The sequence below is a fragment of the Syngnathoides biaculeatus genome, chromosome 20 (assembly GCF_019802595.1).
Source record: "Syngnathoides biaculeatus isolate LvHL_M chromosome 20, ASM1980259v1, whole genome shotgun sequence".
Classification (NCBI taxonomy): Eukaryota; Metazoa; Chordata; class Actinopteri; order Syngnathiformes; family Syngnathidae; genus Syngnathoides; species Syngnathoides biaculeatus.
Window position 1 is genome coordinate 6,822,353 of NC_084659.1, and position 21,641 is coordinate 6,843,993.

Below are 21,641 nucleotides of genomic sequence, written 5' to 3' on the forward strand. Positions count from 1 at the left end.
TACGTCATAATGGAGCGTGGCTTGCGTGACGTGACCTACGTGCCTGAAGGGTGAAGAGCAAACAGGGAGGGGAACGCCAACCACCCCTCTACTTCACCCCCCCCCAGCCGTTAAGTATTACAACTAAGTCTTCTTTCATAATCAATAATTTATAAACTTCTCTCACAAGCATTCGATCGGATCACCAACTTCGGTCCAGCGTGACAGCAACGCCATCTTCTGGGAAAACTGTGTAAACGCAGCACGTAAAAGTTTAATTTGTTCTAAATTACATTTTCAGACGAACTCGTATTAGAATTTGTAATTGCAAAAGGACCATTAATTTGAAAAAGTTATTTAAATACCATTTTACATTATTTTTTTAGGAATATAAAGAAAAAATATATATTACGTATGTAAGGTTTGTTGGGGTTAATTTATTTCAAATGAATTAAATTAGAAAATATCAAAATTTTATTTACTGCATAAATAGCTTCGGCAAAGGTCCTATCTTAAAATGTCTCTATTTGGAAAAATAATATAGAAACTATTTTAATCCACTCATTGTCCACTTCATTAGGTACACCTGCACCATTTGATCATTTTTTAAAAAAAAAAAACATTCAACACACACTCAGTTTGTGATTTTAAGGTGTTAAAAAAAAACAGAAAAGCGGCGGTACAAAAGTGGACGGCACGTATGCGCACTCTCGTCTGGTTTATTTCACACTGAATGAAGCATGGAACAACAGACGCTGGTGAATATGACATCTTGGTGGAGCTCGATAAAGTCGTCGGTCACTTTTTTGTTGTTTTTTTGGCGGTTGTCGTCCTTAACAGTAGTTTGGCCTCCGGCGCTCCTCTGACGACGTTTTGGCTCATGATCCTCTTTGGAAGATGAAGAGGGCGCTCGCATCGGAACACAGAAAACAGACGTTGCATAAAGTTTTGCTTTTTGTCCCCCCTTTTCCTCTCCCAGACTCCTAATGGCTCGTCGCTGTTACGCGTTGAGTCAACAACACTGTTTGCGTTTAGTAAGACATGAATAGAGCATGTCCCAAATGTTTTTTTTTTTTTGTCGTTTATAAGAATAACTATTTACACATCTTTCAAAGTAAGAACACGTACAAAGGAAGAACTCAAAAAGAAAGGCGGTAGGTCCTGTCGGAGGCTTTAAACTTAACCCTGTCAGTTGAGTTTAACGACGCTTCCGAAGGTGTCACTCAGGGATGCGTACTCAGCCCCTTTACGGAAATACGGAAGTGTTCTTTGAAGGTGTCCCTCAGCTGGCAAATACTCAGGTGGCTTTGATTTTCTCGCACCAAACTCTTCAAATTGACGGTGGTTTGAGGCCCTTTTGCTATTTTCCCACAAAAGCGATCAAAACTATGAAGTTCGTCTGGTACGTAAACATCCCGCTTCAATTTTCTCGCATAAAATCATCCGCAATGGTGTCCCTCAGGGGTCAATATGCGTCCCCCTTTGCTATTCTCACAGCAAACACGAACATGCCTTAAGACATTGGACTTTTCCCCTCGACCCTTTCCCGATTGAACTGGGTGAACGCATGAGCACAATAGATTACGTTCATTTCTTTTTTTTTTAACACTAATATTTCCCCACGTTTAAGGAAGCAGATGATCTGACCGTGTGTGCTTGTCTTGCGAAAAGCCGGGCTCGCCAAATGAACCCCCCCCCCCACCTCCCCACTCTCTTTTGTAATGTCATACACTGCTGAGGTCTCCCACGCTAAGCTTTGCATACAAAGATGAAAAAGTAGTAAACTCATCGTCAGTACAAAGAGGACAAAAAGGGGGGGTGTGGACGAGCCCTCAAAACTGCAGGAAAGACGGGCGGATCGGCTTTGGGGGAGGATGGAAAAAAAAAAAAGTCCTTTTTTTTTCCCCCGTGTCGTCATCTTCAAAAAGGCAGTAGGTACACGTAATAGAAGACCTGCAGATATCCACCAAGACTCAAATGTCCCACAAAAAGAAAAAAGTTTCTCGACTCGGACGCGTCGAGTTTCAAGTAACAGAAGCAGAAGGCAAGTATGCAGAGTGGCGGCGGCGGCGAGGAAAAAGGCGTACGCTTGCATATATTAGGAGAAGGAAAACGCAAGAATCAATGAGACTTTGTGGGTGGACGGGTTTTGTGGACGCTGACTGATGGTTGGCGCACCCGCGTCGTCCCGTGCGAGTCCCGCCGAGGGAGCGGCGTCAGTTGGTCAGGGTGCTGGACGCCCGGAAGTACGACAGGAACTTGAAACACAGGCTGACCACAAAGTACCAGATGTTGCGGGCCATCTGCGAGCGGGCGATGAACACCCGCCAGATGAAGACCACCAGGACGGTGTTGAAGGTGTAGCGGATGTTCCTCAGCCTGCAAAAATGGGGGGGGGGGGCATTGCGTTAGATACACATAATACATAATATATGGTTAGCGTTAAATAATGTATGATGGCTTCGACGCAGAATTGGATGAAATAGTTGAAAGCAGAGGGCAGCGCACTAAGTGGAAGTGACCACCAGAGGGAGCAGCTGACTGCAACAACGTTAAAGTGCCGCTGTCATGAAATGCATGATTTTTTTGTATGTTATTAACCCCTTCCGTTTTTTCACCACACAACATGATTTTGACGTATATGGCTTTTTGTCACCCCGGCCATGAAAATCCTCTCCAGGGATTTGTTTTCGAGAAGAAGCAGGAAGTGACGTACGGGGCAGGACCGCACTCAGCCGGTCTCGTTTTTTTAATACTAGTTTTACCTACTGGGAGGTAGCTCTTTGTTCCTCCGTGTTAGCCAAAATGCCGGCTCGCTGTATTGGTGGATATTGTTCAAACACTCGGGAGGATGGATTCATTCTTCATACTTTTTAAAAAGAACCGGTTCGTCGTGAAAAATGGATTGCACGGGTGCAAAGGACGAGAGCTTTGTGGCTTCCAAATGCGTATAGAGCTGTTAAAAAAAAAATAAAAATAGTTTGGCGGGGGTGACGTAATCCTCCCAGAATGAAACAAAAGATCCGCGGACGTAAGTCAGTAAATGTGTCGATGTACCGGTCGGGTGGCTCATACATACTGTCTGTGAGTCTGTTGTTAAAGGTGAAGGTGATCCGCATATCATCTAAATGTGGCTCGAAACGATAGGGTTATATTGCCCCGGTCACTTCACTCGATTGTGAGATCTTTGAAAAGAGCTTCCGTGTCCAAAAGTAGGTGGCACAGCGTGTTTTCAACGGCGAATGTCCCGGTGTGATGTCATGGACAGACGTTGCAGGCAATCTGGCGACCACTTGGATGTCGAATGAGACTTCCGACCCGCTCTCCGCTCATTAATTGTTTCGTATGGACATTGAAGTGAATTAATATATGTATTTTTGATTACAATATTTTAGAATGTTTATAGGCATGACAATTGACTTTTAAGGTGACAAAAAAAGTTTTTGTACCACTTCAAAGCCTGAATTATGAAATTTCTCATAAACCCATCTTATGGAAGTGCAAGAGGATCTTTCATGGGAGCAACTTACTTCCTCAGGTGCTGCCTGGCGGCGGGAATGTCGGACATGTCCTCGTTCAGGACGTACTTCTTGGTGCCGATGCAGTAGTTCTCGATGTACTCGGGCCAGTTGAGCTGGCGCACGTCAAAGTTGAAAGTCTGACAGGTATTAAAAATGAAAAAAAAAAAAAAAAAAAAAAAAATCACCTTTTCTGCATGGTTTTTTTTTTTTATGTATGTGTCATGAACGCAACCTTGCGGTCCTCCGGGCTCAGCTGCGCCATCAGCATGCTGACATTCTCAGAGTTCCACTCCCAATCCTGACTGCTAAAGTACTCCAGCAGTCCGATGGCCTTGTGGAGCCGATTGAAGATGCGCATCATCCTGCACGAGAACGGGACGGACTGGATCAGAACCGTCCCCCCCTCCCCCCGACGCCTCGAGCGAGCCGGCGTCTTACTGCGGCTTCTGGCCCGACAGGCGGAGGACGAGGTCGTAGAGGAGGGCGGGGAACTTGTGGCTGACCAGGATCCAGTACTGGTAGATGAGATAGTTGGACGTGATGTTGGCGTTGGGCCGGCGGAAGGCCTGCTCCAGGGGGTTCCTCTTGAACGATGACATCACGTGGTGCTCTGCGAAGAAAAACAAAAAAAAAATGAGCGCTGACCGACTGCCGTGGGAATAACAAGGCCCGGGGAGGAGCGCCGCGTGACTGCCGTGCGTTACGTCACGCCACGGCGGGCCTGTTTCCATGGCAACAGATCAGGAGATGACGAGATGCGCGGGGGGGGGGGGGGGGGGGGACTGCCAAGATGCAGAAAAAAAAAATAAAAGGGAGACGAGAGCAGAAGAGCCACAGTGCTAACTAGCTAGCGTTTGCTCACGACGATGATGACGATGATGAGGCCTAATCCGGCTAGCGGCCATCTGCTAGCAATTCCAGCGCGCTGGCTGATATGACAGGAAGCAGCCAAAAAAGGGAGCCCCCGTGCCCCCACCCCCTGACATGCCGCCAGCCGGACATCCTGTCGCACACCTGCTCATCTGACAGTTGAATGACATGCCATCCAATAATACTCTGGTAGCTGTCCAAAGTACGGCACCTGGAACTTTTTGTCGCCTCATATTGAATCGGGCCGCTGTGTGTCGTAAAATAAAATGAAATAAAAAAAAAAAAAAGAGTTACCTCGCGTTTGCATAAATAAAATTAGTCGTGAAATGTCTGCTTTTTTTTCTACAAGTAAGAATGAAAAATAATAACTAAAAAAAAAAAAAAGTAGTATAAGGGTTGGAAAGGTTAGCTTGTTCCTTGTGGCTCTCTCTCAGATATTCTATCACTTTGCTGAGACAAAACAAGATGACGGGGGCCGGTGGGGTGGTTGATTAGCTGCCTCTTCCCGATTGGATATTCCTCCCTCTTGACATTTTTCCAGTGAGACTGACCAACAATGCAAAACACTGCTGACAGGCTAACAAAGGAAGACGCAACACAATGTCCATTGAAGCGAGGCAAAAAATAAATGTGACCAAAAACGGTTTCATTCTTCCCACTGTGATTCTATTTCATTGTGTGATTATCACTATATGTTTTTATAAAATATACTGTGGTATGAATGGCAACCAATGAAATTGCACGTCTATCGCATCTTCTGCCGTTTAATGGAAGAGAATTTCGATATTCTGCCTGTCATTATATGTCACCGCCACTCATAGATGAACGAAAAACATGCCTTGTAGTTAATAACGATGTCTTTTTGGACAAACCCAGTCCAATTGGATCATTTCTTGTTGTTCCCGGTGCCCAGCAGGGGGCACAAAATGACTGTCTGGGCTCCCGCCACAATTCCCAAAGCCAGCTGGGACATTTTGGGGGAGCTAAAAATAACAACGCAGCTGAACTTGAGGGGCACCTACCTATCTCGCCCCAGTGGAACGGGTTGATGCCGCCGGTCGTGCAGTTGTACACCAGAGCCGTCTTGGGTCTTCGGGGAAAAGAGCGGGCGAAACGGTCAGCGGCATTGTCTACATTTCGAAGGGGTCTTTAAACGCGTCGTCGACCGACTGACTTGTGCACGGCCGTGTACCAGCCCGCCGCCAGCGTGAGGTTGATGACCACGTCCACGGGGATCAGGTCGGCCACGGCGTCGTTGTTGGCCCACATGGTCCGCAGGATTCCTTTGCCGGCCTGACACGCACGCGACAAAATAAGTCACCCGTTCGCCCGTGCATGTGGTGCGTTCAAGGGCGGCTTACTCACGGCGATGAAGACGCCGCTCGGCCCGTTGAAGTTGTCGATCCAGCCCTGAGGAGAAGACAGGAGTTCAAGCGGCGGCAGCGGCGACAAAGACATGCGTGCGTTCGTGTCACGGCGGTGTATCGTGTCACTTCCCGCGGCGGAGGAAACGACCGCTGTGATTGGCAATTAGAAGCCATTAAAAATGCATCAAGACCGCCCAGCGAGGAGCCCAGCTTGCATCCAGTCAGATAACGTGCGCGACGGGAAAAGATGCCAGGCTGACACTCGTGCAAGGTGATTGACGAGTGGTGGAACAAAAACGATTTTTAGCTCCCCACTCACATGGTTAAGCTAAAAATGTATTTGTCTATGGAATTTGGATTTATTGTAGAAGGCATCAGATGTCCGGGGCAGTTCATAATATTTATATAACAACACAAGATGATTACATTGGAAGGTAACGATATTAACGATAGCTACACTTTTGCTTGTCAAACTTGGCTATGACGAGTTTTGCTGCGACAAGCCCACCAATGAGAGGACAGAAAAATGCCGACGTCAAGGAGGTCCAATCACACTGGCCTTGTCAGGACAAATTTAAAAAACAAACAGTCCCATTGTTGATGAAGTTTTAGGGCCAGCACTGATTCCGGAGGCCTTGAGCACATTAGGTTGACGCGGGTGGTGGTGGTTTTTTTTTTTTTTTTTTTGGAGGATGGGGGGAGGTGCCCTCAACCCTTTGCAATTTTGAAAGCTCGTCATCTTGCTCTCCGACCTGGTTAGCGAAAGTGTAAAAAAAACTTCGCTTTCGCTTCTCAAAGTTCTGAGCGGATCGTCTGGGGAAGCGTAATCCCGCCGGCAGACGGCCTCGGCGACGGCCGCTGAAGATGTCTTGGGCAGATGAAAGCAGCTTAAGCGTGAACTTTGCCTCTCGCCGCGGCGGCCCAGCCCGTTTTTCGGCCAGCGCGTGAAGCAATTAGAACCGTAATCCTCCGCCACTTAAAATAAAAGCTGCCGGGGAGACGCGCGGGATTACGAGATCGATACCCGCGCCGCCCAAAGCGGGGGTGCACGTGAGGGGCTCACCGGGAAGGGCTCCTGCCAGCTGGCCCCCACGATGGACGGCCGGATGATGCCGATATTGAGCTTGCCCTGCTCCTGCTGGACCACGTACTCGGCCAGCGCTTTGGTGTACGTGTACGTGTTGGGCCGGTCGCCGATGAGCCGCGGCGTGATGTCCTGCACGATGCCGTCGTCCATCCACCTGGAAGCGGAAGGACACGCGGGACGGCAATCATTGCGAGGCCCCTCGAGATGGAAAATATGGAACTGCATTTTCAATTTTTTTTTTTTTTTTTTTTTTTTTTTTTTTACAAATAAAGTTTCATTTCATGCAAAAAATATCCCTCAAAAATATTGGCACCAACTCCAACCTAAAAATACTACCATGCATCCATCCATCTTCTTAGCCGCTTATCCTCACGAGGGTCGCGGAGAGTGCCGGAGCCTATCCCAGCTGTCAACGGGCAGGAGGCGGGGTCACACCCTGAACTGGTCGCCAGCCAATCGCTGCACTCACAATCACACCTTGGGGCAATTTAGTGTCCAATTAATGTCGCATGTTTTTGGGATGTGGGAGCAAAGCGCCCGGAGAAAAGCCACGCAGGCACGGGGAGAACATTCAAACTCCACACAGGCGGGTCCGGGATTGAACCCGGGACCTAAAAACTGTGAGGCCTATGCTTTCTAGCTAATCCACCGTGCTGCCTAAAAATACTCCCATTAAAATGATCTTAAAAATAATCAATCCAAAAAAATCTGAATAAGTAGCTACATAAAAGAAATACCAGGAAGTACACTAAATTCAATACAATTTTCAGAATCAAAATAAAATATTTCCTTTTAGATGTTTCTCTGTAAAATAAAATCCCCCACCCAAAAAAAAAAAAAACAGTTTGACAACGCGGGGTTCCGCAAAACTCACTCGAGGGACTCCATGAGCTTGCGGGGCTCGACGGGCGGCGGGTAGATGACCTCGTCGATGTGCTTGCGGTTGCAGTTTGCATAGGCGGTGGAGATGTGGATGAAGGCCTCCAGGTGGCGCATGCGCTGGGCCAGGCCCAGCAGCTGCTGCGTGGCGATCACGTTGAGCTGCACGGCGTGTCTGGCGCAAAACAAGGGGGGGTGGGGTGGGGGGGGGGGAGTCAGCTGGGTGGAGACCCCCGTGCGCACTTCCTCTCTCACGTCAACTACTTCCTTTTGGCACGTAGCGCAAACGCTTACTTGAGCGGCTCGTCGAAGCGGATGGTGGCGGCGCAGTGGAAGACGATGTTGACGCAGGCGGCCAGCTTGTCGGCGTCCTCGGGGCCGATGGCGAGGCCCGGCTGCGTCAGCTCGCTGCTGACGGGCACGATCTTCCGGCGGAAACCCGGGTCGTCCTCCCGTACGCGGTCGAACAGCTGCGAGGGGGGTGGGGCAGACGGGTCAGCGTGACACGGGGCCATTTTGAAACACCCCAAAACAGTCGAGTTCATTGTAAATATTACGGTGGAAAATACATGACGTGAGGTTCTGCGGGCTGGAAATGACGCAGACAGTTTGGAGTCAAAAGTACCTTCAATCCAGCCAATTGCAACAATTATAGAAGTTATTATATAAATATATATATTAAAAAAAGTGAGGGCATTTCATTCTGCTGGACTTTGTTCATTCAGTCCCAGTCTGCGTTTGGCGGACGATCGTCAGAAGCGTGTTTGCCGAGCGACTCCCACGAAAAGCGGCGCTCGCACAGGTGAGTTAGCCTCTGTCATGGTCCCGCGACACCAGGAGGGGCCTTTGGAGGGTTTTCCCGCATTGGCATTTACCTCAACATCCGCTCGGCAAAGGCGTGCGGATGACGAGCGCACCTGTTTACGCTTCCGTCGGCATTCCGACACGCGGCGAGGGATTAAGTGAACCCGGTGTGCACACAGGCCCGCCCCCTGCCCGATAAGGACTTCTATTCTTTTGTGAACGCGGAGCGGGCAGCGCGGGTTGCCGAGGGCGACGGGCAGCAGTCGGCGGCTTTCCCGCTGCAGCGGCAGAAGAAAGGGGGAAGACGAGGGGATGGTTATGAAATGCCCCCCCCCCCGTTGGCGGGGAGCAGATGCCGACTCGGACAGCTGTTCGCATTCGTGCGCCGCATCCGTCTCCCGCTGTACCGTAGTAAGGCCATCGCCTGGAACCCAGTGGTGGTGGTGGTGGGGGGCACATTTTCTGCACTCAGTGTTATGCAATGCTAACGTTACGGCCCTGCCAGTCAGCAGCTGGCACCGAGGGGGCGGGGGCGGCCGTGTCGTGTGCGGGGCTCAAACGTTTGCGTAAACGCAAGAATGCCGGAGCAGATGTTGTCGTTAGTTGCTTGGATGATCGGCAATTCCTTTAGGGAGGACGGACAAGCAACGGCTTGTAGCTAAAAATAATTTTGAAAAAAAATGGTTAAAACCAAAAGGTCCAAAAGGACTCCTAACTCGACAGGGTTTTGGGCGCACACCAAAGCAGCCTGGCAACCGACTTGCGTCCTATGACAGACAGCGACTTCCTCCGTGGCAGGGGAGCCGTCTGCAAAGATCACGACAAGGTTATGGAGGTCCTCCCAGGGGGACGACAGCGCAGTTTCAACGGCAACTTTTGTGCACAAGGGCGACGCTGTGGGATGGTCAACGGGCTCTTTTGGTGCCAGTCACGGCCAAACAATAGCGCCACACAGTCGCCCCCGCGGCCTTTACCCTTCAACAAGGTCACTGCATAACGACGTTTCTGGACTCGAAGAGTTTGGACTTTCCATGATCTGGTCTGACATTTTTTTTTAAAAGACCACCCGAGCAATACATCTCGAATGAAGATTGTCTGGAAGCGATCTCGTTTCAGACTGGCAACCAGAGACACCGCTGAGCCCGTTCCCGATGGCCAGAGTCGTCTTCGGGAAATCGACGTGGGTTTCTCACGGCGACCGGTGCCTCATCTTTCCATTTGGGCCGATCGATCAAACTCAAATGGGGACGGGGCGGTGGCGCTGCGTCACTCTTCCGTCATCTTCCATCAAGCGTTGAAGGCGAGGCGGTCGGGGTCAAGTCGCCATCGCTTATCGCATCCAATCTCCCAGTCAAATGTGTTTTATTGAGACAATACGAGCGCTCAAAGGTCAACCTCTTGACAGCCCTGCTGAGTACGCAGAGCGGGTTTTTCCTCCCACGGCTCTCTTCCTTCCTTTGTCCTTGGCCGGTCCGACTTGAGTCGGAAATCGGCTCACGGCGACTGAGAGTGTCAGACGGCAGCCATTCGTTGCGGTGAGCTCCGCGGAAAAGGTTGGGATGGGACAACGGGCTCAAAACGCTCCTCGGAAGCTCTTCTCTCTTTGAACCCAGAGGCAGAGTCGTAAATAGGGACGTGGAGTTTCTTGAAATGCTGGCGGTATCGCATTCCAGCTTAACGCTTTCCCGCCGTTCTTATTCCAAGGAGGTTGTGACGCTGCGAGGTCAAACTGAAGTCATCTCAACTATTACCCTGAAATAACCTGAGCCTGACCAGCCGTGGTTCTCGTCCAGATGCCAAAAGCAAGGAACAACGGTGTCTGAACCTTAACTCCAGCGGCGACCCTCACTGTGTCAATTTGTTTCGGAAAGCGGAGATAATTTGCGAGCTAATTATTCCACAGAAACGCGCCTGGTTCCCCTTAGACCATCTCCCTAGGGAGCCGCTACCGACTCAATCACATGCAGCAGGATCCGCATCAGGTGCTGTTCGACAGCTTGTCAACTTTTTAAGCCCGAGTAACATGGCGTCAGTCTTCGGTGAATCGCCTTCGTGTGATCTTGTCACGCCAATGGCGCAGCCAAATGCATTATTCAACGGCCGCTAACCTTTCCAGGAATACATAATCCTCGAGGGCGGCAGGAAAAACTCGAAAAGCGCAAAGACGGTCTGCGGCAGAGAGGAAGCTGGAATACTTCCACCTCACGTGTGGAAAGTGAAACCCTAAAGATGTGGAGAATTTTTTTTCGTTTTGTTTCAGAACAGAAACGACTACTGCATTGTTTCCGACGGCTCTTCACCCTCTTGCCACGTGAACCCTTCCAGCGGGATTCCATCTCGCCCACCGACGCAGGCAGCACGGGGCCGCCGGTCTTTCGTGGGCGGTAAAAAAAAAAAAAAAATGCAAAGAGAGGAGAGCCAGTGTGCCGGACGCCCCCGCCGTGAAGTACCCGACAGGCAGACCCGGCGAGGGCCCGAGAGCGGTGCGTCAACGCACAATGGGATTCCGATCCCGCGGCACGGGATATGCGGTGGTTACCTAGCAACAGGTGCAAGAAGGGGTTAAAGGGCTACGAGAGACCTCCCTCCCTCATCTGGCACTTGATGCTGGAGCGTGGAAATCGAAGGATGTCAGATTAACGCACCGGCAAACTGCAGGTTTGGTCTCCCCTCGACAAAAAGAACCGGCTCGGAACGACAGAAGTAAAAAATAGACATGAAAGTGCAGTTGTCTTGACAGTTTGAGGCCGTGGGCCCACCTCGTGCGACGTGGTTTCTGGGCTTTGATGAGTCACGCTTTGCCGCCCCGCCTATCCTTCCTGCCCCAGAACAGACTTTAAAATCACAATCATTTACTTTTTTTCTCCAGACTAGTTTAAACGCTAATCTTCCCGAGCTACATTTGACCATTTTATCCTGTTTTGAATGAGAATTTGACTCAAACAGCGCAGGGACGTTACAATGTAACCATACGACTGTACGTCAATCTGTCCTTTCACGTATTCGTACTTGGAGTATTCCTCTTCTGTTTTCGTCTTTACATTTGACAACAGATAATTCCGTCTTTGTCAAAAGTTGATCATAACCTTTATAAACCTGCGCAACATTAAATGAAAAAAAAATGTAAGAAGTTAACTCCCAAGCTTTCTCGTCAAGTGCCCCAGGACCAATCTTTCCGGATGATGAGGCGACCAGTCGCCACCCGGACTGCGCTCCGTCAACGTTTCCATTCGGCCCGTGTCAAATCGTCAAGAGTATTTTTGGAACGGCGGAGGGCTCAACTTTTCAACCTCACCTTGCACCTCATCATGTCGTCGACCCGCTGCTGCATGGACTGGCCGGCTTTGGGTCGCACCAGCAGGAAAAGCGCCCGCACCTCCGGGCAGCACCGCAGGAGCTTCTCCACCAGAACTTTGCCCATGAAGCCGGTGGCCCCCGTTATGAGCACGTTCTTGCCGGCATAGTATTCGGCGACAGACACCATGGGGGCGACGTCCGGCGGTCCGGTCCGAACGTCAGCTTGATCCCCGATGGGGTCCCGACCTTCACACGGATCCTGCAAGCGGGAGATCATGCGAACACTTTCAACGACAACCCCAAAACATTTCAAATCGGGAAATACAATCCAACAATTTGACTCAGGCGTCACCCGTTCGACTCGTGTAGCCAACTTCCTCTCCCGATGCAAATATGGATAACGGCGGACTCTTTTAGCCTCAGGTGCCTGGCGGAACCTGACCCAGATGCGCCTCCCCCCGGTCGTCTCCCGGTGACATGCGAAGCAATTTAGCCCCGCCCCGCATTTTAATTAGATCATATCCCGCTCGCCGGCGGAGTGTAATGGAGCGTATTCCATTATTTGGGCCAACTCGATACGACAAATCGGGCGACCGTTTCCTTCGGGACCGCGGACACCACCTGTGTGATCCAGCGCGGCGACAAGTTAACGTTAATAACGTGAACGTTTAACGGCAGATTCCATAAAAAGGCCATAAAGTGCTACTTTATTGCGGGTTTTGTCCTCACATCACGGGTTCTTCCGTCAGACACTAACAGAGAGTTGACGGACGGAAGTACCGGGATTTTTTTTTTCAGATTAGAGAAGAAGCCTCTTAAAATCAAGCACGGACGGGGAATGTCCAAATCTGTTGAGTCATTGTCGTGAATCCTCGCCGGTTGGTGTTCCTCAATCTGCTGCCCCTGTTTTGATCTCAGTCAATCAAGCTCTCAAAGGCAATTGACGGATGGTGGTCATGTGGACCCTGCTGGGGTCTTTCCAATCATCCCTGGTGTGTGAGAAGTTCCCTGGCTGACCAGGCCGCGGAGCATTTTCTGGCAGCGTCGACGTGACATTTCTCCGAGGCCCAACTGACATCAGGACGCGTGTCAAGTCTTGTTTGGGACACGGGATCCGCCGGCCCCCCTCCTCCGTCCCGCAAATTCCCGGCAGGTCGGCCCGAACCTTCGAAGAGGAAACCAAATCCTCCCGAGCTGAGCTGGGCCCGCAGGAGCAAACAATGCTGTGTTTGCTTGCTTGCTTCCTTGTCGCCTGCTGTATTGAATTACCGCACCTCTTTGAAAGGCTTTGTTTGATTTATCCTGCTCACATCTAAACAAACGCCCAGACTGTTTGGCTCTCTTTCCCGGTGGATGCGCGGACCCGGTTGCGGGTGGGCGTCATAAATCGACCGCGGATTAGCACCCGACAAGTGAAACGTTCCTGCAGTGTCCACAAGTGTCTGTCTTAAAGGCCTCGAACGCCAGATGGATGCTACGCTAGCGCCGGTGGTGCAAAGTGCAGCTCTTGAGCGGGATTTTCAAGTAATTTTCAGACGACCGCGTCGATGCCCGCGGCCCTCCATTAGTGGCTGAGCCCGGCGGGGGCCGTGCGTGCGTGGGGGACGACAGATGCACTCGGGCTGAAAGCATTACGGACGGACAAAAGCCGACGAGTGGCGGTGGGGGGATAGAAGGCTCGCACGATCGCGTTAGTATGCTTGAAAGCTGGCGGCGGCGAGATTGAAGGGAAGTCGCTCGGACAGCCGAGAGGGGAGAGAAGGACCCGTTTTAAAATAGTCCAACAAATAATAACACAAGCTGACAGGAGCCAGCAAGAAGGACTAAAACCTGATCGCGTTTGCTGAGGGACGAGTCCCAGCATGGAATTTGCCATGAGGCAAAATGGAGGGCACTGGTATTTCGTTTGAATGCTAAAAGTTTGGAGTGAGGCAGGTTTATGATGTTCTGCGGGAGGTGCGACAGACTTCTCATTCCCATGGACAGCTGGTATCGGCCACAGCTCACGGCCAAACATTCACGCAGACTCGCCGAGCCCCGCCTCTTAAAAGTATGTATCTAACGTTCAGACGCTACAGCACAGACAGCATTTTCTATAAACCCTGTCCTTGCAATTATCTTTTGCGTTGACATGTTTAAAAGGAGTAAATGAGGTTGAAGCGACCCCTCAAAAACCGCAGAAGCAACTCAACCCGTTATCATCCCGCTGCCGCTAAGTTTTAAAACGCTCAAACGTGACTTGACTTGCTATGATTAGCACGGTAGGCCACGTTTCTTTAGACGAGCACGGTCCAAGATAAGCTTCGTGTACAGCGTGGAGGACTGAGCGACAACCAGTGAGTGATGCTCATTGGTGCCATCGGGCCTCTCCATCACCGGCTGGCGACACGCTTATGAACGCCACGCCCTTCTACGATGGGGTTCAATGCCGGGTCACCAGTGCAGCGCCCGTCATCTCAGGTTATTAACAGTGCACGTGGTGGCACGGTGTGGGGGATGCAAGGTGACCCCTGGGAAACTGCCAAAGTTCTGCTTTTAGTATTACTACTTGGAATGCAAGTGTCCTTAAAAATGTAAAACTCCCCCCCCCCACAAAAAAAAAACACTCCCCAAAAAAAGATCAAAGTAACGTTTAAGTAATGACAAACACAAACATCATACCATCATATAAACACCAGAAACGTTCCACTATACGTTTGAGTTGACATTTTTGAGAAATGATCCCATTCAAACACATTCGTCAAAGTCGCCGTGATAAACAACGCAAACTTCCGGTACGGTCGTTCGTTGAACAACATTACAAGTGGAAATTGTAAAACAAGCACGGGAACACTTCGGCTGGATTATTCTGCTCGTTATTCGTATTGTGTCGTTATTTCTTGTCGTGCGTGCAGCCGAAATATTAAATACAGACACCGCAGCTCTTCAAAGAGGGAGTGCGACGTTGACACGTCAGGAAATGGCTACGACTAGCTAGCAGGCTAACAAAGTTTCAGATTTAAAAAAAAAAAGGCAAATGACGAGGACCGAAATTGTAATAATAACAAAGAAATCTAATTTGAAACGTGTTGAAATGCCACTCTATTGGTCTCATTTTGAAAACTGCCGTGGTGGCTTCCGGTAATCTCGAGCTAACGGCTGCGAGCTAACCGGCGGCTCTCCTGCTCTCGCGTCTCCCGCCGCCCAGCGACCAAAGCCGGCCGCGGGCGGCCCCACATCCGCCCCTCCGCGGTAACCACCCCATCAGTTAAAAACAACTAAAAGGACGCAGATTGATCAGAAATATCGTGTTGATGCTTTTTCGGGACATATTTTTGTCCATCGAGGAGCGTGGGCGCCTCGCTGCCACCACGCAGCCGACAAAAAAAAAAAGCGAAGATGCTCCGCGGCTCCTCGCAGCACCCAAACGGGCCCCAAGTCGACACTCAACCGTCCTTTGCGATTAAATAAAAACACATACGCCGTATATACATATATCAACCGAATAAACGGGTTCTTACCGTAGACATGAGCGGCGAGCTCGGTTCGCTCCTCTCGCGCCTGTCAAAAGAGGCAGTGCGGTGTGGCAGCTGCGGTCTCTCTGCCTCCTCCCACCGGCCGCCCCCCTCGACCGACTCGGATGCTCTCGCCACCGCCGCGGAGGAAGAGGAAGCAAGAGAGATGGGGGGGTGGGGGGGACGAGAAAAAAAAAAAACAAACAAACAAAAAAACCAAAACAAAACAAAAACCCCACCAACAACAACCTCAACCCGACCCCGACGACCCCCGAATACGCGGGTCCGGGACGTGTCACCCCAGCCGTGGCCACACCCCTTCCTTCTGCTCTCTGAGGCTCGCCGAGACAAAACCCCGTGTAAATTCCCGCCGTTTGACGGAAAACTTGTCAGGTTGGACGCAGCCTGGGCGTGACTTGGAACTTACAACCGCTTGGGCAGCCCTAATTGTCCGTGCTGGTTAATTCGGCTTGTGGCAAACACAAAACGGGTCCAGATAAATAATAGGAATATACAGGTTGGGTTAGAGTTCTAAAGAATCAAGCATGTCGTCCGTGGGTACGACACCCAAAATCCCCGCCGGTGATGAAGCGGGTGTGAGCTGAGAAGTGATCCGCACATGGCAGAACAGGCCGAGCAGCACTCACGTCTGCAGAATGTCAAGTATGCGCGTCTGTGCAGACATGTGTGAGTCCGGACCGGGCTGCCTTAAGATAACGCAGCCGTTCAAAGCTGGCCGCCCTTCTGAACCCCGACCGTCCTCTGCTCATGACGTCTGACAATTTGGAATAATCGGACACCTTCAGATCAGCAGCTTGTGAAACTGATCCAACTGTGCAGTCAGGGTGGAAAATATGCACGACATAACAGAAAAGGGGAATTTGACTTTTCTGCACCTAATCGGGTCTGTGTTGCCTCAACAAGGCTTTCCGTCCAGTGAAACAAGTTTTGTAAGTCCCTCCAAATATGTCACATCCTTACGATCGTCATATACAGTGCTGATTTGTGGAATGAAACACATTCATGGATAGTTTTTTTTTTTTGATTGAAGACAATGCAAGTCCTGTATTTGACCCACGGGCCACAGGTTCACCACCGATGGATTAAATCCTGAAGCAGTCAAACTCGAGACCATAAATTTTTTTGACAGCGCCCATGTCCCTCTTTTTTCATACCACCGAAATGAAAGAGGAAGTATCGAGTCAAAAAAAAAGAGGAAGTTAAAGCTGCTTGACGGTAAACTCCCCCCACCCCAAGAAAAACGGTTACAAGATTGCAGAAATGAAAGTACACTGCAGAAGTCTTTGAAATGAGAATTTACAAAATCAGACCCCCCCCCAAAAAAAGAAAAAAGTTGAACGTGACGAGAACGCGCAAGTGGTCCAAAAATGTGAGTTGACACTGACCTCCAGTGGCCATTCAAGGGTAAAACTGACGGCATTTTCATTATTTGCGCCCTCGTGTGGACAGTTAAGAATCTACATGTACAATGGCTCGTTGAGCGACTTTGTCTGATTTTAAACATCTTCTTTTGCATATAAGATTAAACATGGCGTTTGGTGGAATAAAATAAAGCAGGAACCTGAACAACTAAATATTTAAAATTTAACATGTATTTGCTAATATTCACGAAGGGGGGCGCTCGCCCCAAATGAAAATGAACTGCTGCGTTGAAATTAATCACCCCGGTTAATTCGGCATATAAATGAACATTTAAAAAAATTTTTTTTTACATGAATTGACGTGAGCATGTGTTTCATATTTGCAGACAATAACTTCCTGCATTTCTTTATTGTTGTTGTGTCAATCTTTTATTCATCAGAGTATCATACAAGATTTCTGCCCCCCCCCTCCGAAAAAGTTAATATCTTCATAGTGCTGCATTTTTCATTAATAAAAATAGTTGTCTTGGTGACCGCCGAGAGAACATCGAGTCGTGTTATTATTTTTTCTTTATAGTTTGTTTTACACTACACAGTGATTCTGAGCTGTGTCGTCAACGTACACACACGCACACGCACACACACGCGCAGACACACACACGTTTTGGTTTTTGTTGCCCAACAAAAGTGATGGAAAAGACAAAAGACGCTTCCACGTTGTGCTTGATGGGCCCTCCCTCATCGCCGTGGCAACCGAGCGCAACTGTTGGCGGCGCAGTCGATTGTACAAAAAAAAAAAAAAGCACAGGAGCGAAGCCGTTTTGGCACCGTTCAGGACCTGCGGGACACCAAAGCGCACGAGCTCGCGACGTAATCGAATTCCGCAGTACGTCGCGTGTGGTCGTCGTGGTTACGGGCAGCCCCTTTCCACTTCCCCCCCCCCTTCCTAAGGCACTCCATCTGTGCCCTCGTCGGCGTCCTTTCTCAGCCTTCCGTCCCGTTTACACGGTGATCGTTTGTTGGGCCCGCGCGGTCCGGTTAAGGCAAAGTCCGAGAAAATAGACCCCGTTGTGTCCGAGTTCTCATAAAAAAGCTGCTTGCGTTTCTTGGGCTGATTTTTTTTTTTTTCTCCAAAGAAAGGTGGATGAAGGTCCAGTTTTTAAGGTGGAGGGTGTCCAATAACTTAGTCTGTAGTCAAATAAATAAAAGGAGGAGGAGCCCGCCGGATCGGTTTATCTGGCCGAAGTTCCCGCCCGCAGCGCGCCGGGAAGCTTGTCCCATCCGGGGATCTTCCAGGGCCCCGGAGAGAGGGCGGACTTCCCGGCCGCCGATTCCCGCCCGGGTTCCGGGCCCGGCCCGCTTTTCCCGTTCGCATGCACAGCGGGAGTGGCGGGAAAGCCGCTTTCTCGGGGAATTCTCCCGGCGGAACGTCCCGGGACGGCTCTGCGCCCCTCTCGGGCGGACCTGCCGCCGTCGCTCCCGGGCGGCGCCGCTACTTCCGGCAGGCTTGGAGAGGCTGGAGGGCGAGCGTCCCGTGGGGCGCCATTGTCTGGAAGAGACGCGGCAGGGGCGACGGGTCAGGAAAAGCGAAAAAGAAGCGGACCGCCACGACGGACGCATGCCACTGCGACACCCGGCGTGCTGTCAAAATCCAACGCATGCCACAGGGAAGGACTTCAAATGACCGATTAGTCAGCTAAAAATTGATCTGGCGCAGCTTAACTTCCGTTTTCGCTGTCGCCTTCCCAACGTCGTGCTTTCTTATCGGTGACTTTGAATGTGTGTGGCTTGAAAAGGGCGGGGCTAGGCCCGGTGAGTGACGTGGGGGTCGCTGCTCGCGAGTTGGAGGCTAGCAGGCTAACCATTAACGAGACTCCGTGTTGAGTGCCTCATGTCTGAATAATCTTATTCCGCGTTTGTTTTCCTGGCATTTGTTTTGTTCAAAAAAGCCAAGTCATCGTTTCGGCACTACTTCCAAGCCATTCCGTGGCGACATCAGCGCTAACATTAGCAACTAATAATTTTCGTTACTGTGCCTCTTTCTTGAACGTGTAAACTCAACATTACCACAGGAGTAACATTTTTTTTTAAACTTTAAAGTTGTTACCAAGGGAGTTGCGCCTTTAAAAATAATTTTAAAACAAAAATTATGCGTCAATATGAGTCTTGATTGGGGGAGGTACAATGCTCTGTTTTTAGCATTAGCATGGCTAGCCCGGGGACGCCGGGAAACGTCTACATTTGTGGCAAAAGTTTGAACGCTTGCTATCGACACACTCGGGACTTAAACGTTAATTAATTCCAAAGCCTCTCGTTATTTTTCCAAAATTGGGTCCACTTGTACAAAATGCGTGGCTTTATGTTTACATGCGGCGTGCTTCATAAATCCAACGGTTGCCACGGCAACTCCAACACCGCTGAAGAGCGGACGCCGACTTTTACAGGCTGAACTGAAAAGATGCGGACAAAAGTACTGGGACAGGCGGCAGTAAGATTCCGGAAAACGACTCAAAATGAAGAATTAAGCTCAGACGACAATTCGTAATTTTGAAATTAATGATGTGCCCCGATACTTATGTCCACAAGGCTTTTTTTTTTTTTTGTCTTCTGCCAGATGCACAAAAAGACCACAAACACGATGATGCAACACCACACAAGTGCGAAGCATTAGTGAGAAATGTTAAAAAAAAAAAAAAAAAAAAACAAGGCAAAAGAAAATATTTGCATAACTTTTTGGTATGCAAATGAGCACAGCCAGAGCTTGTTTTTTTTGTTTTAATATATATGTAGATATTATTTGGAACACGCACAACACGACAGTCAGTTGGATGTGAGAAGAAGAAGATTTGTCTCGGTCACAAACCGTGTCCTTGGGGTGCCCCATGAGGACGAAATAGGGGGCGCCATGCGTGTCACTTTTCATGCACACGGAGTGAGCGGACGATACCATTCCTAAAGAAGGGGGGGGCGACAACCTAGAGCAATCAGTTAGTCAGACCGCGGCGGTGAGCGGACCGGAGAGAGGACGGGATTTAGCCGCGGGTCCGCCGTCGTTAGCGAGAGAGGGCGGACGGGACGCGGACTCACCGTACTCGGGGACCTGGCCCGAGCCCCGTTTTAAGAGGAGGCGCACCCGCCTGCCGCCCGATTTGATCAGCTCGATGGCGCGGCCGTGCGTCATGTCACGTGTGCTGTCGCCGTTGATCTCGATGATCTGGTCGCCCACCTGAGGGACATTCGGGGATTGATTATTGATATTATTATTATTATTTTTAAAATGGAGCACTACGACGATGCAAGTTTTGAGCACATTAGATTGGATTTTACATGTTCCAGTTACACATGCCAAATCTGGATCGAACTCACATGAGACTTAAAATTAAATTAATAAAAAAAGTTTAAAAATAAAATTTCAGACAAGATATAATCGTTATTTTCAAATAATTTTAAAAACAGTTTTTATATTAAATAACCCCAATAAATAACGATAAACAATGGTGAGACCTTTATATATATATTTTTTTTTTCCATTATACGGGTTATGATTATGATCAAAGGCAGTTTTACCCTCATCCTGCCGTTGCGTAACGCCGGGCCGTCCTCCGCCAGGCGGAGGACAAACAGATCCATCTTGTACTCCCGACCCCCGCGGATGCTGAAGCCGAAACCCTTGACGCTCTTCTCCAGCTCCACCGTGAAGAAGTCGAAGTCCTGCGAGAGCTGCGAGCAAAGCGGCGACGTTCCCGCGTGACGTCGGGGAGGCGACGGACTCGCTCGGCGGTCCCGCTTCTTCTGGCTCACCTGCACCGGCGGCACCCGATAGTCCGGGACGGCGTACTGCGGCCGGTAGTCCAAGAGGGGCGGGTGCCGGTAGTCCAGGGTGGGCGGCTGGCGGTAGTCGGCCACAGGGGGGTGCCGGTAGTCCACGGGCGGCTGACGGTAGTCGGTAAACGCCGGCTGCCGGATGTCCGGTTTCACATCCTGTCGGGCTTTCACCTCCGATCTGTAACTGGGGACATTGTACAAAAGTTATCCTATTATTTGACTTATTAAAAAAAAAAATCAAAAATGTAGTTTCTTGAATTGATAATCCGTTTTCCTCTGGCTTTCGCGCTACCTCCCCTCGTGGGTGTACGTCTGCGTCGGGGGTGCGGGCAGCTGGGCGCTGACGGGGCTGTGGTGGACCCTGGCGTCGGACTGGCCCGAATCGGGGCCTCCCGGGGCGGTCTGTGAGCCGACGGCAGAGGGCGGTTGGGTCTCGGGACTGCGCCGCTGCGCTGGCGGGCTCTGCTTCTCCGGGGTGGGCGCCGGCGGCGGGTTGCTCACTTCCCCTGGAAGTCCCAAAAAGATAATACAGAAGATCTATGAGCAGGGAACTTGGAAAATAATCCAAAAATGTTTCTCTCGTGACGCAACAGGTGGCGCTAGAAACACTCCAAAGCCACTTGAGCCAATGGGAAGGCCGACCTTCCTGCGGGATGACCCTCAGGGTGACGCTGAGGCCGGCGTCCTTGATGAGCTTGACGATGTCGCCGTGCGGCATGTTGACGATGGACTGGCCGTTGACGGCCAGGATGCGATCGCCCACCTTCATCTTGGCGCAGCGGTCGGCCGGGCTGCCCTCGATGATGCGCCCGATCCTGTGCGGCACCGCTGTCGGACGGGAAGCGGGGGAGGGGCGGGTCAGCGACGGCGGTTCCGCGGGCCGCTCCCCGGGATACTCGCGTCCGTGTCTTACGGTTGGCGGCGGGCGCCTCGGGCCGGTTGAGCGAGCTGATGATGACGAACCCGAAGCCTTCGCTCTCCTTCCGGTGGATGAGGACGTCGCTGGGTTGCCCGCTAGCGGGCGGGGCCCCGTCGGCGCTGTTGGCGTACGTCAGGTCGCTGCGCGGCGAGCTGTGCTGCGTGGACACCGAGCCCGAGTGGCGGCCGTTCTCCTGACACGACTCGGCTGATCCGTC

At 50.6% G+C, this 21,641-nt stretch overlaps 2 protein-coding genes across 16 annotated transcripts in view; both read right to left on the reverse strand.

Moving 5' to 3' along the window:
• Nucleotides 1-678: 678 nt before the first annotated feature.
• On the reverse strand, nt 679-15,997 carry si:dkey-97m3.1 (fatty acyl-CoA reductase 1). Its single transcript, XM_061807470.1, has 12 exons — nt 15,305-15,997; nt 11,803-12,063; nt 7,998-8,173; nt 7,699-7,878; nt 6,801-6,978; nt 5,736-5,780; nt 5,545-5,663; nt 5,393-5,460; nt 3,939-4,110; nt 3,733-3,862; nt 3,510-3,637; nt 679-2,358 (listed from the first exon to the last, which is right to left on the reverse strand). Exons 1-12 carry the CDS (start codon nt 15,311-15,313, stop codon nt 2,196-2,198), a joined length of 1,629 nt encoding a protein of 542 aa, XP_061663454.1. The 5' UTR covers nt 15,314-15,997; the 3' UTR covers nt 679-2,195.
• A 630-nt stretch (nt 15,998-16,627) lies between these two features.
• magi2a (membrane associated guanylate kinase, WW and PDZ domain containing 2a) overlaps nt 16,628-21,641 on the reverse strand; it is a 63,866-nt gene continuing 58,852 nt past the window's right edge. For 4 of the 15 annotated variants that reach the window (XM_061807454.1, XM_061807461.1, XM_061807462.1 and 1 more), the window contains 6 exons: nt 21,419-21,631; nt 21,148-21,333; nt 20,798-21,011; nt 20,248-20,689; nt 19,768-19,906; nt 16,629-18,229 (listed from right to left, as the gene is read on the reverse strand). In XM_061807454.1, coding sequence (XP_061663438.1) covers nt 17,913-18,229; nt 19,768-19,906; nt 20,248-20,689; nt 20,798-21,011; nt 21,148-21,333; nt 21,419-21,631 — 1,511 coding nt within the window. In that variant the 3' untranslated portion in view covers nt 16,629-17,912. Of the gene's footprint in view, nt 18,230-19,543; nt 19,656-19,767; nt 19,907-20,247; nt 20,690-20,797; nt 21,012-21,147; nt 21,334-21,418; nt 21,632-21,641 lie in introns of all 15 variants that reach the window. The other 11 variants (XM_061807468.1, XM_061807459.1, XM_061807458.1 and 8 more) reach the window with 7 other exon arrangements.